The following is a 16,458-nucleotide window of genomic DNA, read 5'->3' on the forward strand; positions in this document are numbered from 1 at the left end:
GACTGAGTCTTGCTCTGTCGCCCAGGCTGGAGCGCGGTGGCCGGATCTCAGCTCACTGCAAGCTCCGCCTCCCGGATTTACGCCATTCTCCTGCCTCAGCCTCCCGAGTAGCTGGGACTACAGGCGCCTGCCACCTCGCATGGCTAGTTTTTTTGTATTTTTTCTTTTTCTTTTCTTTTTTTTTTTTTGAGATGGAGTCTCGCTCTGTCGCCCAGGCTGGAGTGCAGTGGTGCAATCTCGGCTCACTGCAAGCTCTGCCTCCCGGGTTCACGCCATTCTCCTGCCTCAGCCTCCCGTGTAGCTGGGACTACAGGCACCCGCCACCTCGCCCGGCTAGTTTTTTTGTATTTTTTAGTAGAGACGGGGTTTCACCGTGTTAGCCAGGATGGTCTCAATCTGACCTCATGATCCGCCCGTCTCGGCCTCCCAAAGTGCTGGGATTATAGGCTTGAGCCACGCGCCCGTCCTGCAGGGCTATTTCAACTCCAGACATTGGTTGGCACTGGCAGTTTGCTTGGCCAGGAAGGACATTTCCTTCCTTTAATAAAGCTTTTTAAAAAGTTTATCAAACAAGCGACCAGGCGTAGTGGCTCACACCTATAATCCTAGCACTAAGGGAGGCCGAGGTGGGCGGATCACTTGAAGTTGGGAGTTCAAGACCAGCCTGGTCAGCATGGTGAAACCCCGTCTCTAATAAAAACATAGAAATTAGCCGGGCGTCGTGGCACGCACCTACAGTCCCAGCTACTCGGGAGGCTGAGGCAGGAGAATTACTTGAACCCGTGAGACAGAGGTCTCAGTGAGCCAAGATCACCCCACTGCACTCCAACCTAGGTGACAGAGTGAGGCTCCATCTCAAAAAAAAAAAAGTGCATCAAGCAAGTGAGTGAAATATTAACTATCAGTCTCACATTTAGCCAGGTCTAGGCTGCAATTCAACACTAAAATATTGGCTGAGAACAGTGGCAAATGCCTGTAGCCCCTGCTACTTGGGAGGCTGAGGTGGGAAGATCACCTGAGTGCAGGGGGGCGGGTCAGTGCTGCAGAGAGCTGCACCACTGCACTCCAGCCTGGGTGACACAGCGAGACCGTGTCTCTAAGAAAAAAACAAGACTTAGGAGCTCCTGGATTGAAGAAATTCTGTATCTTAAGATTTGTGTGCTGAGCTGGGCACAGTGGCTCATGCCTGTAATCCCAGCACTTCGGAATGCTGAGGCAGGTGGATTACGAGGCCAGGAGTTCGAGAGCAGCCTGTCCAACAAGATGAAACCTCACCTCTACCAAAAATACCAAACAAATTGGCTGGACATAGTGGCACTCGCCTGTAATCCCAGCTACTTTGGAAGCTGAGGCAGGAGAATCACTGAACCCGGAAGGCAGAGGTTGCAATAAGCCGAGATCAGGCCACTGCACTCCAGCCTGGGCAACAGAGTAATACTCTGTTTCGGGGTAAAAAAAAAAAAAAAAAACGGATTTGTGCTCTACATGAACAGGAAACAAGTTGACTTTGCATTATGAAATGTCAAGAGGTTGTATGTATATATACACACACACACACACACACATATTGGTAATGAGTTTCACTCTTGTTGCCTAGGCTGGAGTGCAATGGTGCAATTTTAGGTCACTGCAACCTCTGTCTCCTGGGTTCAAGCCAATTCTTCTGCTTCAGCCTCCTGAGCAGCTGGGATTACAGGCGCATGCCACCACACCTGGCTGATTTTTGCATTTTTAGTAGAGACCGGGTCTCACCATGTTGGCCAGACTGGTCTTGAACTCCTGACCTCAGGTGATCCACCCTCCTTGGCCTCCCAAAGTGCTGGGATTACATGCTTGTTATAGGGATTCTGAGGCACAAGAATCCCTTGCACCCGGGAGGTGGAGGTTGCAGTGAGCTGAGATGGTGCCACTGCACTCCAGCCTGGGTAACAGAGAGAGACAAAAAAAAAAAGAAAGTTAATCACCGATGTGGTGAAACCCTGTCTCTACTAAAAATACAAAATTATCTGGGCATGGTGGCACGCGCCTGTAATCCCAGCTACTCAGGAGGATGAGGCAGGCGAATCCCTTAAATCCTGGAGGCGGAGGTTGCAGTGAGCCGAGATCCCACCACTGCACTCCAGCCTGGGCGACAGAGTAAGACTCAAAAAAAATAAATAAATAAATAATAAAAAATTAGCCAGGTGTGGTGGTGTGCACCTGTAATCCCAGCTGCTTGGGAAGCTGAGACAGGAGAATCACTTGAACCCGGGAGTCAGAGGTCAGAGATTGCAGTGAGCCAAGATCATGCCACTGCACTCCAGTCTGGGTGACAGAGCTGGCGTGCAAAAAAAAAAAAAAAAAAAATTAGCTGGGTGTGGTGGCACATGCCTATAATCCCAGCTAATTGGGAGGCTGAGGCAGGAGAATTGCCTGAACCTGGGGCTAGCCACTGGAAAGAGGGCACAGACTCAAGCCACACCCAGCCTCAAGTTATCCAGGTGACCCAGAGAACAAGGGCCTAGAAGCGGCGGGTGAGTGAGTAAGGTGGGGGTGTAGATTGGAGTCCCAGGCCTTTGGGAGGGCCTCCAACCTCCCTTCTGCACCAGTTTCTGCTGGGTGGCTGTGGCAGGGAGCTTCCCCTCCTGGGCTATAAGGTGATAGATGCAGGTGAGATGAATGTAGTGGTCAATTTTCAGGGATGTCCTCATTCTTGGGGGCAAGATGGAACAGTAAGAAGAAGGTGCAGGTGCTGGGGTGTCAGAGGCCCCAGTGCTGGCTCCGCCTATCCTAGCTGTACTGGTGAGCGGCATCATGGGAGAAGCTCCCAGAGTCCGGAGTTGGGAGAGCCAGATGGGATCAGGGAACCTGCCAGCATCAACCCTGGCCCTTTCTCATGGCCCCTGAAGCCCTGCAGGGTGGGGCTCTGCGGGCTACCTGGCCTCATCCATCTGGAATGCACCAGGCTAGATCTGGCCCCAGGGCCTTTGCACAGGGCGTGCTGTTGCCCAGACCTGGGGCTGTCAGTTCCCTGCATGGGCAGACCCTTGCCATCACTGAAATATCAGTGCACACATCCCCTGGGAGAGGTCTTCCTGGGCCTCCAGCTGTGCTTCCTCACAGGCCGCATCCAGACATTCACATCCTCTCCCCTGGACCCCATCTGTCTCATTTTGAGATGGAGTCTCGCTGTGTTGCCCAGGCTGCAGTGCAGTCCCATGATCTTGGTTCACTGCAACCTCTGCCTCCCGAGTAGCTGCGATTACAGACATGCGCCACTACACTCAGCTAATTTTTGTATTTTAAGTAGAGATGGGGTTTCACTATGTTGGGCAGGTTGGTCTGGAACTCCTGAGCTCAAGTGATCCACCCACCTGGGTCTCCCAAAGTGCTGGGATTACAGGTGGGAACCACAGTGCCTGGCGCACTCTTTTAAAAAAAAAAAAAAAAAAAAAAAAAATCAGGCCGGGCGCAGTGGCTCAAACCTGTAATCCCATCACTTTGGGAGGCCGAGATGGGCGGATCACAAGGTCAGGAGATCGAGACCAGCCTGGCTAACATGGTGAAACCCCGTCTCTACTAAAAAAAATACAAAAAACTAGCCGGGCGAGGTGGCGGGTGCCTGTAGTCCCAGCTACGTGGGAGGCTGAGGCAGGTGAATGGCGTAAACCTGGGAGGCGGAGCTTGCAGTGAGCTGAGATCTGGCCACTGCACTCCATCCAGCCTGGGTGACAGAGCGAGACTCCATCTCAAAAAAAAAAAAAAAAAAAAAAAAAAAAATCACAGATGGATTCTCACTATGTTGACCAAGCTGGGCTCAAGCGACCCTCCCACCTTGGCTTCCAAAGAGCTGAAATTACAGGCCATGACACTACACCCGCCTCTTTAAAAAAAACAAACAAAAAAAGAGCTGGGTGCGCTGACTCACACCTGTAATCCCAGCACTTTGGGAGGCCTAGGCGGGCGGATCACAAGGTCAAGAGATCAAGACCATCCTGACCAACATGGTGAAACCCTGTCTCTACTAAAAATACAAAAATTAGCTGCGCGTAGTGGCACACGCCTGTAGTCCCAGCTACTCGGGAAGCTGAGACAGGAGAATTGCTTGAACCCAAGAGGTGGAGGTTGCAGTAAGCAGAGATCGTGCCACTGTACTTCAGCCTGGTGACAGAGTAAGACTCTGTCTTAAAAATAAATAAAGAAAAAATAAAAAGAGAGACCTCACTCTTGTGAGGTCTTCCAGCCTAGGCTGGAGTGCAGTGGCGCAATGATAGTTCACTAAAGCCTCAAATTCCTGTGCTCGTCATCCTCCTACCATCTGTCTATTGAATTCGGCACATCCACTAGGTAAAGCAATGATGCCACAGAACCCATGCGGCAGCCTCAAGTTAGGACCCATTGGGGTCCTGGATTTCGGGTAAGGAAACAGTGAATCCTGGGGTAATGGGTGGAGCTGGGCAGGAACACCCCCAGAGTCCAGCTGAGTCAGACCTCTCAACCCACTTGTTCCCTGCTACATCACCCCACTTCTCTATGCCTCAGTTTCTCCTCTGTAGAGCTAGTGTGTTGTGCCCAGAGAGGAGACCCCCAGCTCCAGCTGGCTCAACCACATCCACCATGCTGTGTGACTCCAGATGCATCAAAGGCTTTCTCTGGCCCAGCCCCAGGTGGTGGTAGAAGAAAGCTCAGGAGTCTGTGGAAACTGCAGGATGGGAGGCTTTATTTCACTGTGGCGGGGAGGGAGCCTGGACAGGGGGCGGCAGGCGGGGCAGGGGGGCTGGCACTCAGGCGGGGACTAGGCAGGGGAAGGGCTGCCCCCAGGCCTGTTGAGGAGAAACTGAGGCCGGCCCTGGCGGAGACCTAGCCCAGCAGAGTAAGGAGGGTGAAGGAAAACTGGGTCTGAAGGAATGAGGGCCCCCTCCCTCTGGGCTTTCCTCCTAGAGGGCCTTAGTCCCTCCTGCTGGCTGGGCTGCACGACCCCCAATCCCTGCTCCCCTAACCCGGAGGAGGGGGCTAGACCAGGGAGGGCAGTGGACAGGGAGCCTGGGGGAGTTGGGAAGCGCAGGGCAGGGTCCATGGTGTGCAGAGGGAGTGGCGGCCACCTGGGCGGTCAGTTCCTGGCAGCGATGACCACAGAGAGTGCCACACCCCCCAAGGCAACAGCAGTCGCCCCAAACAGCCACTTCCATGGGATGGACTGTAGATAAAAAGGAGGGGAGAGAAGGGTGGAGCGAGGTCAAGACTGGCCTCTGGGGCCTCAGCTGCCAGCATAGCCCAAACAGACCTCCCAACAAATCATTGCCTGACCATGTATTTCCCACTTTCTGGCAAACTCCTACTCACATAGCAAAACCCAAATCAAATGGTCCCTCCTCCAGGACACTGCCCCTCATGCCCTGGAAGAGGCTCCATTCCCCACCCGCAGCCCTCCAGCTTGAATTCCACCTTCAACTCCACTCATGATCACACAGGGCTGGGCCTTCTCCATGTCTCCTGCATCACCCAGGATGGCCCAGTCTCCAAGGACATTCATGTATGCAAAATAAAATCCCTCTGGTAGGCATGCCCTGCATGCAGCCCCTGCCCATTCTGTGCCCCAGCTTACCCAGGCACCCTTGCCAGGGCACTTGGCAGGCAGCCGGCTGGGGTTGCCCAGCATTTTCCGGTACAAGGCGGTCTCTGTGCTCCGCTGTGCTGCATGCTTCTTCACCAGCTTCGAGAGTTCTGCGTGGATCGTCTGTGAAAGGCAGGGAAGCTGAGAACACGCGGCGGCCAACCTGTCTTCACTGGCACTCTGCCCTTTTGGGACCCTAGGCTGTTTGGGTGCTGGGACCATTGGGACATGGGGGTCCCATTTGCCCCTTTCTGGGCTTAGCAAAGTCAGGGCTGCTGACCCCATCCCTCCTAGGGAGCCAGTCGATGGAGCAGAGCACAAAGTAGCCAGGAGACAGAAGGTTCTGGAAGGAAGGCCAAGGACGTTGGCATGGAGCAGGCTGGCAGTGCCCTCAGCCGCTGGAGGGGTGAGAGCCCAGACTGCCTATGTGGCCGTCATGAGGGTCTTCACAAGCTGACCAGGACCCTTCAGATACCTACCCCGTGCCACTGCCCAGGTGGGAGCACAACAGAGAACCACAGCAAGAAAGACCTGAGGCAGACCACAGGAGGGACTTCCCAGCCGAGCAAGTCCCAGGGTGCCCCTGTCCTGCTCACCTTGTTGGAAGGTTCCAGCTTCAGGGCCGCCCTCAGGATGGGGATGGCCTCACTGTACTCCCCCTGCTGGGCCAGCACCTGTAAGGGGAAGGGGGTGGCATCACTCTGGACCCATACCTCGGCCTCACTATCCTTCAAGAAACCCAGCCCAGGAGGTTGCAGTGAGCCAAGATGGTGTCATGTACTCCAGCCTGAGCAAAACTCCATCTCAAAAAAATAAATAAATAAAAACAGCCTGGCCAACATGGTGAAACCCCGTCTCTACTAAAAAATACAAAAATTAGCCAGGCATGGTGGCATGCACCTGTAGTCCCAGCTACTCAGGAGGATGAGGTGGGAGGATTGCTTGAACTTGGAGGCAGAAGTTGCAGTGAGCCGAGATCATGCCACTGCACCCCAGTCTGGGTGACAGAGTGTGACTCTGTCTAAAAATAAAAAAAATAAAAAATAAAAAATAAATTTAAAAAAAACAGGCCAGGCTCGGTGGCTCACGCCCGTAATCCCAGTACTTTGGGAGGCTGAAGTGGGCAGATCACGAGGTCAGGAGATCGAGACCATCCTGGCTAACATGGTGAAATCCCGTCTCTACTAAAAAATACAAAAAAAGTAGCCGGGCATGGTGGCAGGCGCCTGTAGTCCCAGCTACTCAGGAGGCTGAGGCAGGAGAATGGCGTGAACCCAGGAGGCAGAGGTTGCAGTGAGCTGAGATCACACCACTGCACTCCAGCCTGGGCGACAGAGCGAGACTCCATCTCAAAAACAAACAAAACAAAAAAAACGGCCAGGTTCCTGGCTACTCATACAAGTCCCAAATGGAGCTCTGGTAATATCCTTGGGTTCCAGCTACCCCTAAACTGCTCCCCTAGCCCTCAAACTCCATCAGTGCACACTAAGCTTGGCATTGGCCCCCGCAACATGCTCCTTCTTCCCCCGTGGATCTGTCTCAGCTAGAGATCTAGGCACCCACCTCGCCACCTCCTCCCTCACCACCTCCACTGGCAAGAGGCTGAATGGATGTTTCCATAGGTTGTTTTTTTTTTTTTAATTTCTTTTAGAGACAGGTTCTTTTTTTTTTTTTTGTGACGGAGTCTCGCTCTGTCGCCCAGGCTGGAGTGCAGTGGCCGGATCTCAGCTCACTACAAGCTCCGCCTCCCGGGTTCACGCCATTCTCCTGCCTCAGCCTCCCGAGTAGCTGGGACTACAGGCGCCTGCCACCTCGCCCGGCTAGTTTTTTGTATTTTTTTAGTAGAGACAGGGTTTCACCGTGTTAGCCAGGATGGTCTCGATCTCCTGACCTCGTGATCCACCCGTCTCGGCCTCCCAAAGTGCTGGGATTACAGGCTTGAGCCACCGCGCCCGGCCGAGACAGGTTCTTGATCAATCGCCCAGGCTGGAGTGCAATGGCATGATCATAGCTCACTGCAGCCTCAAACTCCTAGGCTCAAACAATCCTCCAGCCTCAGCCTCCCGAGGAGCTCGGACTACAGGTGTGTACTACCATGTCCAACTAATTATTTATTTATGTATTTATTTATTAAATTATTATTATTTTTTGAGATGGAGTCTTGCTCTGTCTCCCAAGCCGGAGTGGAGTAGCGCGATCTCGGCTCACTGCAACCTCCGCCTCCTGGGCTCAAGTAATTCTCCTGCCTCAGCTTCCCAAGTAACTGCAATTACAGGCGCCTGCCACCCCCAGCTAATTTTTGTCTTTTTAGTAGAGACAGGGTTTTACCATGTTGGCCAGGCTGGTCTCGAACTCCTGACCTCAGGTGATCTACCTGCCTCACCCTCCCAAAGTGCTGGTATTACAGGCGTGAGCCACCACGCCCGGCCTACTTATTTATTTTTTCTATTTTAGAGACAGGGTCTCACCATGTTCCCCAGGATGGTTGCGAACTCCTGGGCTCAACCAATCCACCTGCCTCCGTCTCCCAAAGTACTGGGATTATGGACGTGACTCACCACGCCCAGGGCTGTGACTAGGATTCCACCTTAACTCCGAGAAAAAACGGGATCCATGGAGGGTTCTATGTGAGGAGCTCTCAACACTGGGCCAAACCAGGCGCAGTGGCTCACGCCTGTAATCTCAGCACATGGGGAGGCTGAGGCGGGCAGATCACTTGAGGTCAGGAGTTCGAGACCAGCCTGGCCAATATGGCAAAACCACCTCTCTACTAAAAATACAAAAAAATAAGCTGGATGTGCTTGCTTGAACCCAGGAGGCAGAGGTTGCAGTGAGCTGAGATCATGCCACTGCACTCCAGCCTGGGTGACAGAGCGAGACATGTGCATGGTCATGTCCACCCTTATTTTTTTTGGAGACAGTCTTGCTTGCAAAACCACGTCTCTACTAAAAATACAAAAATTAACTGGGCGTGGTGGCTCCCGCCTGTAGTTCCAGCTACTTGGGAGGCTGAGGCGGGAGAATCACTTGAACCCAGGAGGAGGAGGTTGCAGTGGTGAGCTGAGATCATGCCACTGCACTCCAGCCTCGGTGACAGTGAGACACTGTCTCAAAAAAACAAACAAACAAAAAACACTGGGCCAAAGGTTGAGGACCCAAGACCTGAGGATCGAATCTGGCCTCAGCCAATAAATTGCTGTCACCAGGCCACACTCCTGCACCCATCTGGGTCTCAGTTTCTCCACTTGCACCCCACAGAGCTCAGCTGGCTGATACCTATGCCTTTCTCAAATGCAGGGTTGGGGACCACCCCCTATACCCTGGGCTGAGTGACCTGGCCTGGCACGCGGGTGTGGCCCACCTTGCCCTTGCGGAAGAGAGCCTTGATGTTATCTGGCTGGTGCTCCAGCACAAGGCTGCAGGAGCGCAGGGCCGCGCGGTAGTGGTCGAGCTTCAGCTGCGAGGCCGCCAGGTTGTTCAGACACTTCACCTTCAACTGCAGGAGCTGTGCCTCCTCCTCGAACGTCATGTCCACTATTGGGAGACAATGCCCCCCACAGCGGCCGTCACCACTCCAACAGACACCCCGACACCCACCCCTCTGCGGAGGCTGGCTCGCTGGCGTCAGTTTCCCCAATTTTAACCCAGGACCAAGGGCTGCGCTTTCCTGGGGCTCTCCTGAGGAAGCTACAACATGGAGCCTTAAGCAAGCAAGGGCCTAGCCCATGGTGTATGTGAACTGGCCCTGTCTACTGTCACCCCGTCCCCATATCCACTTGCATTCTCCAACACTCTACTGGTCTGGGATATACCACAAGTCTGCAACAGGCCCTAGGTTAGGGGCAGTTGGGGATCTACTCATATTCTGGGCTATTCTAGAATGTTCTGAGTCTGAGGCTCTCTGGGGCTGGAAGTTTCTGGCATAGAGTGGACACCTTTGCAGGGGAGGTGGTGGGGATCTGATCCAAGCGGTCACCTTTGGCGCTGGAGGTGATGGCCTTGATGGCGAGGTCGTAGGAGTTGGCGGCCAGGACGAAGTCCGCCCGCTGGTAGTGGGCGTTGCCGCACTCCCGCTTTCGGTTGGCCAGGGCCACGCGCTCCTGCCCCGTGAGCATCTCCAGGTCAGGCCCGTCCACGGCCGTCTTCAGGGTCACCTCCAGGCACAGGGCCGCATGCGGGGGGATGTATGGGCTCCTGCTAGTGGGGTGGGGGCAGGCAGGGGCAACACTCAGACCTGGTGACCCCTAAACCCACTGGGCTGGCATAGAAGGAGCGAGCTTGGCTCAAGCCCCGGATCTGTCTACCCTCCGCCCTCTGTCATTCCCTCCTCAGTAAAGTGCAGGGGAAGTGACTTGCCGCCTTGGAGCTGTGGGACTTGACGAACAAGTTCCTCTCCCTAAGCCTCGGTTTTCCTCTTTTTTTTAGAGACATGTTCTCACTCTGTTGCCCAGGCTGGAGTGCCATGGTGCAATCTTGGTTCACTGCAGCCTCGAAAACCTGGGCTCAACTGATCCTCCTGCCTGAGCCTCCTCAGTAGCTGGGACTACAGGTGTGCACCACACCCAGCTATATATATTTTTGTATAGAGATAGGGTCTATATTACTTAGATTGGTCTGGAACTCCAGGCCTCAAGCAATCCTCCTACCTCAACCTCCCAAAGTGCTGGGATTTCAGGTGTGAGCCACCTCACCCAGCCTCAGTTTCTTCGTCTATAAAACAGGCAGGTAGATATGATGAGCCAAGGGGTACACCCACTCCACCCACCCCCCTCCTGAGATCTGCAGAGACCCTAAGGATGGCCGATTCTCACCTGCCTTGGGGGCCGTAGCAGTACTTGGAGTCAGCAGTGACCATGGCCGTCTCCCCAACGTCCATGAGTGGGACACTGAGATCCAAGGCCTGGGGTGCGTGGGGATAGCCGGCAGTCAGGCAGACTCAGACCCAGTGAGGCGCGCCCCTCGCCCCTGCCCTGTCCCACCCCAGTCCGCACCTGGATGACGTCACAGTCACCCAGAGTGAACACCAGCTCCGGCTCCTCCTGCACCCGTGTGCCGTTCTCCAGCGACGTCTGTAGATGTACGGTGACCACCTGGCCCTTGACTGGGCGGCTCGAACCTGGCGGCCCTGGGACCAGCGTCTTCTTCCTCAACAGCCCGTTCCCTGCCAGGGTCCAGGGACATGCAGCCTGTCACCTGGCGGCTTAAACAGGCAGCCGCTCCCCTGAGCCCCCACTCCTATCCTCAGCTATGCCCACTAGCTGTCCAGAGGGTGCTGGCCCAACACTGAGGCACAAGCCAAATTTCCAGTGGCCACGTGGCCACCACAGTGGGGGATCCCACATGCAGGACACTGGGCAGGACGGGACAGACTTCAGGGTGAGAGTACTGGTGCTAGGGACCAGCTCAGTGAATAATGGTTGGTCTAGTTTTGTTTTGTTTTTTTTTTTTTTTGAGACGGAGTCTAGCTCTGTCGCCCAGGCTGGAGTGCAGTGGCCGGATTTCAGCTCACTGCAAGCTCCGCCTCCCGGGTTTACACCATTCTCCTGCCTCAGCCTCCCGAGTAGCTGGGACTACAGGCACCCGCCACCACGCCCGGCTAATTTTTTATATTTTTAGTAGAGACGGGGTTTCATCGTGTTAGCCAGGATGGTCTCGATCTCCTGACCTCGTGATCCACCCGCCTCGGCCTCCCAAAGTGCTGGGATTACAGGCGTGAGCCACTGCGCCCGGCTGGTTTTGTTTTTTTTTTTTAAGAAAACTAAGGCTGGCCGGGTTGCCAGCTATTTGAGAGGCCAGTGTGGGAGAATCACAAGCTTAGGCCAGCATCTGTTCAAAATGGCAAGAACCCAGTCTCGGCCGGGCTGGTGGCTCACGCCTGTAATTCCAGCACTTTGGGAGGCCGAGGCGGGCGGATCACGAGGTCAGGAGATCAAGACCATCCTGACTAACACAGTGAAACCCCACCTCTACTAAAAATACAAAAAATTAGCCGGGTGTAGTGGCGGGTGCCTGTAGCCCCAGCTACTCACTCGGGAGGCTGAGGCAGGAGAATGGCGTGAACCCAGGAGGCGGAGCTTGCAGTGAGCCCAGATCGCGCCACTGCACTCCAGCCTGGGAAACAGGGCGAGACTCCGTCTCAAAAAAAAAAAAAAAGAGGCCGGGCGCGGTGGCTCAAGCCTGTAATCCCAGCACTTTGGGAGGCCGAGACGGGCGGATCACGAGGTCAGGAGATCGAGACCATCCTGGCTAACACGGTGAAACCCCGTCTCTACTAAAAAATACAAAAAACTAGCCGGGCGAAGTGGTGGGCGCCTGTGGTCCCAGCTACTCGGGAGGCTGAGGCAGGAGAATGGCGTGAACCCGGGAGGCGGAGCTTGCGGTGAGCTGAGATCCGGCCACCGCACTCCAGCCTGGGCGACAGAGCCAGACTCAGTCTCAAGAAAAAAAAAAAAAAAAAAAAAGAACCCAGTCTCCCCACCCTCAGGCTGAAATCCTAGCCCTGAGATGTTTGGGCCTCAGTTTACCCAGCCATGAAATGAGGTACTCATGGGGCTCTTGGTTAGGAGAGCCCTTATGATACTGTGTCTCCACCACAGCACCAAGTGGGATGAATTTAGAAGTTAAGCAAAGGCCAGGCATGGTGGCTCATGCCTGTAATCCCAGCACTTTGGGAGGCCAAAGCGGGTAGATCACCTGAGGTCAGGAGTTCGAGATCAACCTGACCAACATGGCGAAACCCTGTCTCTACTAAAAATACAAAAATTAGCTGGGTGTGGTAGTGGCTGCCTGTAATCCCAGCTACTGGGGAGGCTGAGACATGAGAATAGCTTGAACCCAGGAGGTGGAGGTTGCAGTGAGCCGAGATCACATCATCACACCACTGCACTCCAGCTTGGGCGACAGAGCGAGACTGTGTCTCAAAAAAAAAAAAAAAAAAGAGAAAAAGAAGTTAAGCAAAGGCCAGGTGCAATGACTCACATGTACCCAGCCATGAAATGAGGTGCTCATGGGGCTCTCGGTTAGCAGAGGCCCTGTGACACCGTGTCTCCACCACAGCACCAAGTGGGATGAATTTAGAACTTAAGCAAAGGCCAGGCATGGTGGCTCATACCTGTAATCCCAGAACTTTGGGAGGCTGAGGTGAGAGGACTGTTTCAACCCAGGAGTTTGAGACCAGCCTGGGCAACATGGTGAGACCCCGTCTCTACAAAAAGTAAAAAATGACCAGGCATGGTGGCTCACATTTGTAATCCCAGCACTTTGGAAGGCTGAGGCAGGAGGATCACATGAGGTCAGGAGTTTGAGACTAGCCTGGCCAACATGGTGAGACCCTGTCTCCACTAAAAATACAAAAATGAGAGGCCAGGCGTGGTGGCTCACACCTGTAATCCCAGTACTTTGGGAGGCCGAGGCAGGTGGATCACCTGAGGTCAGGAATTCGAGCCCAGCCTGGCCAATGTGGTGAAACCCCGTCTCTCCTAAAAATACAAAAATCAGCCGGGCATGGTGGCAGACACTTGTAATCCCAGCTACTCAGGAGGCTGAGGCAGGAGAATTGCTTGAATCTGGGAGGTGGAGGTTGCAGTGAACTGAGATCACATCACTGCATTCCAGCCTAGGCGACAGAGTGAGACTCTGTCTCAAAAAAAAAAAAAAAGTGGTAAGATTTTTATCAGTACTGGTGGTGACATTTAGTAGTATTTCTGTTCCATCAGTATCGATATGATTACATACTATTACTATAGTATTGTTAGTACAATTGATAGTGGTAATGATATCTTATTATTTGCATGGGACCAGCATTATTTGGTATATTAGATATCAGTACTATACTAGCAGCAAAACGTCTTCCACAGAATACTAACATTTCTCTTGTTTTCAGTTGCCGTGATAGAGTACGTTGGGGGGAACATGTGTGGGCTCACCTAGTTTTCTTCTTTAGGATTTCTCTGAGCATTTACAATACTATGACTACTGTGAACCAACCAGAAGACTGAACAAAATAACATTCCTCCGATCTACTTGACCCCAGGACACACTTTTGGTTCTGGAAGTGGGGTCTCGCTGTGTTGCCCAGGCTGGCGTGCACTCAGGACACATTTTTCAGAGCCCAAGCATGTGTCAGACAAACGCCAAAAAAAGATGCGGTGATGGGGTTAGGAGCTGCCAGCGCCCGGCGTGCTGGCTGTGTGACTCTGGGCAGGGGACTCAGCCTCTCTGAGCCACTGTCACCAGATCTGGGAAACAGGGACACAGCACATTGTACATGTGTGTGAGTCAATGAATGGGGTACATCAACATGAAGCATCTCCAGTAGTTGCCTCTGGCTGGTGATCATGGTGGTGACCATGTGACTTCCAACCCTCACAGCACAGATGGGGAAATGAGGCTCAGGGGACAAGAGGGCCAGGGCCAAGGTCACCCCGATCCACCCTTGCTCCTTACCCAGAATGTCCAGCCACTCTTCCGGGGCCGGGGCTGGGGCGGGCTCGGGTTCCATGGCAGCGAGGAATTCTCGGGCCAGGGCCCCAGGCTGCTCAGCCTCCTCCACCGGGGGTTGTCCCATGTCCTCCAGTGGTGGCAGCTCACTCAGGTCATCCTCCTCCTCCTCTTCCTCCTCCTCTTCCTCCTCACCCTCTGCATCCTCAACCCCATCCAGTACCTCGAAGTCCTCGAGCGGTGGGACCCCGGCGGGCAGCGGGGCAGAGGGCTCAGAGGGTTCAGCACACGATGCCATGCTGCTGGGGGGACGGGAATTGGCCCTGGAAGTGGGGGGCAGAGATGTGGGTCAGAATCCTACACAGCCCCTCAAAGACTCCACTATACCTATTCCCCATACTGCCGATCACTTTCTGTGTAACTCAAGGGCTCCAGGCCTCAGTTTCCTCATCTATACAGTGGGTATAATAACAACCCCACCTTGTTGGGAGAAATTAACCCACGCATCAAGCCCTTGGCATCAGGCTCAAATAGTGTTAGCCATTCTTAGAGCTAATTATTATTTAATGTTTACAAACACTCAAGGAAGTAGGGAAGATTCCCCCCTACATTTTACAGAACAGGAAACAGGCCAGAGGGGCAAAGCCATTTGCCCAAGGTCACAAAGAAAGCCAAAGGCCAAAGGAGGATTTGAACCTGGGGCTTCAGGCCCTGTGGCTTTGCCTGATTCTATGCTAAGCGAGGGGTGCTGGGATTTTTGTGGAGAGGACAGCCTCTGAGGCCTTAGGGAAGCCATTTTTAGAGCCTCTAGGGCCACTGGGGGAATTGAATCTTTTACCAGGGCCTCCCACCTCCAGCCTCTTCTCCAAAGGGGAGACCCTTCCCAAAAGCACCAACCGTAATCACCCAGAAACCCCAAGCGTTTTTTCCTTTCACACCCTGAATCTAACACTATCCCCCACAACCCCAACATCAGGGACCCTGGCCCAAACCTTTCTCTAGGAGACCATCCTCCTCTCATCAGGCCTTGGTCCCACCCCCTCAAAGAAGCCTCCTTTTCAGGAGTGGCCGAGGTCCCACCACAGTCCACAGCCTCGTCCTTGCCCCAGGCCTCCTGAACCAACAACCAATCCCTCCGTCCCCCAGGCCCCAAGCTCAGAAGAGTCTGGCACAGCCATCAAACCAGCCGGCCGCATCCCCTCCCCAGCCCTCACCTGCCTGCTACTCCCGGGCTCGGGGCCCCACTTTCTGAGACCCTCCCAGCCCCCACCCCCATAATTCCCCGCGCCCGCACAATTCGGCCTCCCCTCCCCCCCCCCGCCCCAACCACCACCGCCCCCAGCACGGGCCGGCTCCCCCCACAGCGGCTCCGTCTCGCCGTAAACACTCCAGTGTCCCCAGACGCCCCCCCTTTCCGATCCCATAACACCCCACGCCCTTCTGACGCCCCACAGCCCCGGCCGGGCCCTCAGTCAAGCCGCGACCCAGGCCCCCAACGCCCCACGCCTGTCTGACGCCACCAGTCTGGGGCACCCGACCCCCGCACGCCTCGGGCTCCCCTGGCCCTGCACGCCTCCATCGGGATCCCCCCACTGGATCCCCTTCGCCCCCAGTGACCCCCATCCCCGACCACCCCCGCCCGGCCGCGCCCCCTCGGGCACCCCCGACCCCCGTGCCCCCCGGCTCGCCGCCCCCGCGGCCCCTCGCCCCGCCCATCGGCCGCAGCCCCCGGCGCGCTAGCCCTCGGACCAGTCTAGGCCAGGGCAGCGGCCTGGCCAGCACGGCTCCCCCAGCACCCCAGGATACTTGCCTCTGGCTCCGGGACCCCCGCTTGGGGTCCTGCGCCCCCCTCCCCGCCCCCAGCCGCGGCCGCCGCGCCTCGGGAACCAGGTTCGGCCGCTTGGCCCCGCCCCTGCCTTGCCCATTGGCCTCCGCTGCCGCGACTGCCACAGCCATTGGCTGGTGCAGACGTCCGTCCCGGGCGTTGGCACCTCCCCCTTCCTGCTTGGCTCCGCGGGGCTTTCTTAAAGGGACCGAAGCCTCCCGGCTACTGGGGCGGAGGCGGGGGACCTTGGCCTGGACCCCGACGCGGGTCAGTATCGCGCAGCCTGTGCGACTCCTGCCTCTCCTCTGAGCTTCATCCTGATCATCTGCGAAATGGGGATAAACACCCCCATCTATGCACTCTCACCTTGGGGGCTTTTTGGGGAGACAGTCTGCTCTAAATGCTATTTCCTTAAAGACTTCAGGCTTGACGGGCAGGGTAGCTCTGGAGTTGCTGAATGACCCATCCTGAAGCCCTAGTTGCAGAAGTGAACCTGAGGGCCTGATGGGGAGTGACGTGCCCAAAGGCATACAGAAACCTGCCTCCCATCCCCCACCCAGTTTAATGTCCAGAAGGTTGCCTGGTGCATACCGGAGGCGCT

The 16,458-nt window shown here is 55.1% G+C and overlaps 1 protein-coding gene across 3 annotated transcripts; it reads right to left on the minus strand.

The window, feature by feature from the left end:
* Positions 1-4,677: 4,677 nt before the first annotated feature.
* FKBP8 (FK506 binding protein 8) lies at positions 4,678-16,011 on the minus strand. 3 transcript variants are annotated; one of them, XM_025366649.1, is made up of 9 exons: positions 15,843-16,011; positions 14,039-14,355; positions 10,585-10,754; positions 10,405-10,493; positions 9,570-9,787; positions 8,955-9,127; positions 6,190-6,267; positions 5,585-5,716; positions 4,678-5,176 (listed from the first exon to the last, which is right to left on the minus strand). In XM_025366649.1, exons 1-9 carry the CDS (start codon positions 15,986-15,988, stop codon positions 5,090-5,092), a joined length of 1,410 nt encoding a protein of 469 aa, XP_025222434.1. In that variant the 5' UTR covers positions 15,989-16,011; the 3' UTR covers positions 4,678-5,089. The 3 variants fall into 3 exon arrangements, with proteins under 3 accessions (XP_025222434.1, XP_025222433.1, XP_025222435.1); XM_025366648.1 differs by having other exon boundaries at positions 9,570-9,790; XM_025366650.1 differs by lacking the exon at positions 15,843-16,011 and adding an exon at positions 15,247-15,325.
* Positions 16,012-16,458: the final 447 nt, after the last annotated feature.

Source organism: Theropithecus gelada, chromosome 19, assembly GCF_003255815.1.
Source record: "Theropithecus gelada isolate Dixy chromosome 19, Tgel_1.0, whole genome shotgun sequence".
Taxonomy (NCBI): Eukaryota; Metazoa; Chordata; class Mammalia; order Primates; family Cercopithecidae; genus Theropithecus; species Theropithecus gelada.

Coding starts and splice junctions, on each gene's coding strand:
- FKBP8 (XM_025366648.1), bottom strand. CDS start 15,988: ATGGCTGTGGCAGTCGCGGCAGCGGAGGCCAATGGGCAAGGCAGGGGC. Junction 9,128..9,569: donor CATCACCTCCAGCGCCAAAG/GTGACCGCTTGG, acceptor GTCTCCCAATAG/TGGACATGACGTTCGAGGAG. Junction 5,717..6,189: donor AGCTGGAACCTTCCAACAAG/GTGAGCAGGACA, acceptor TGCCTTTCACAG/ACGATCCACGCAGAACTCTC.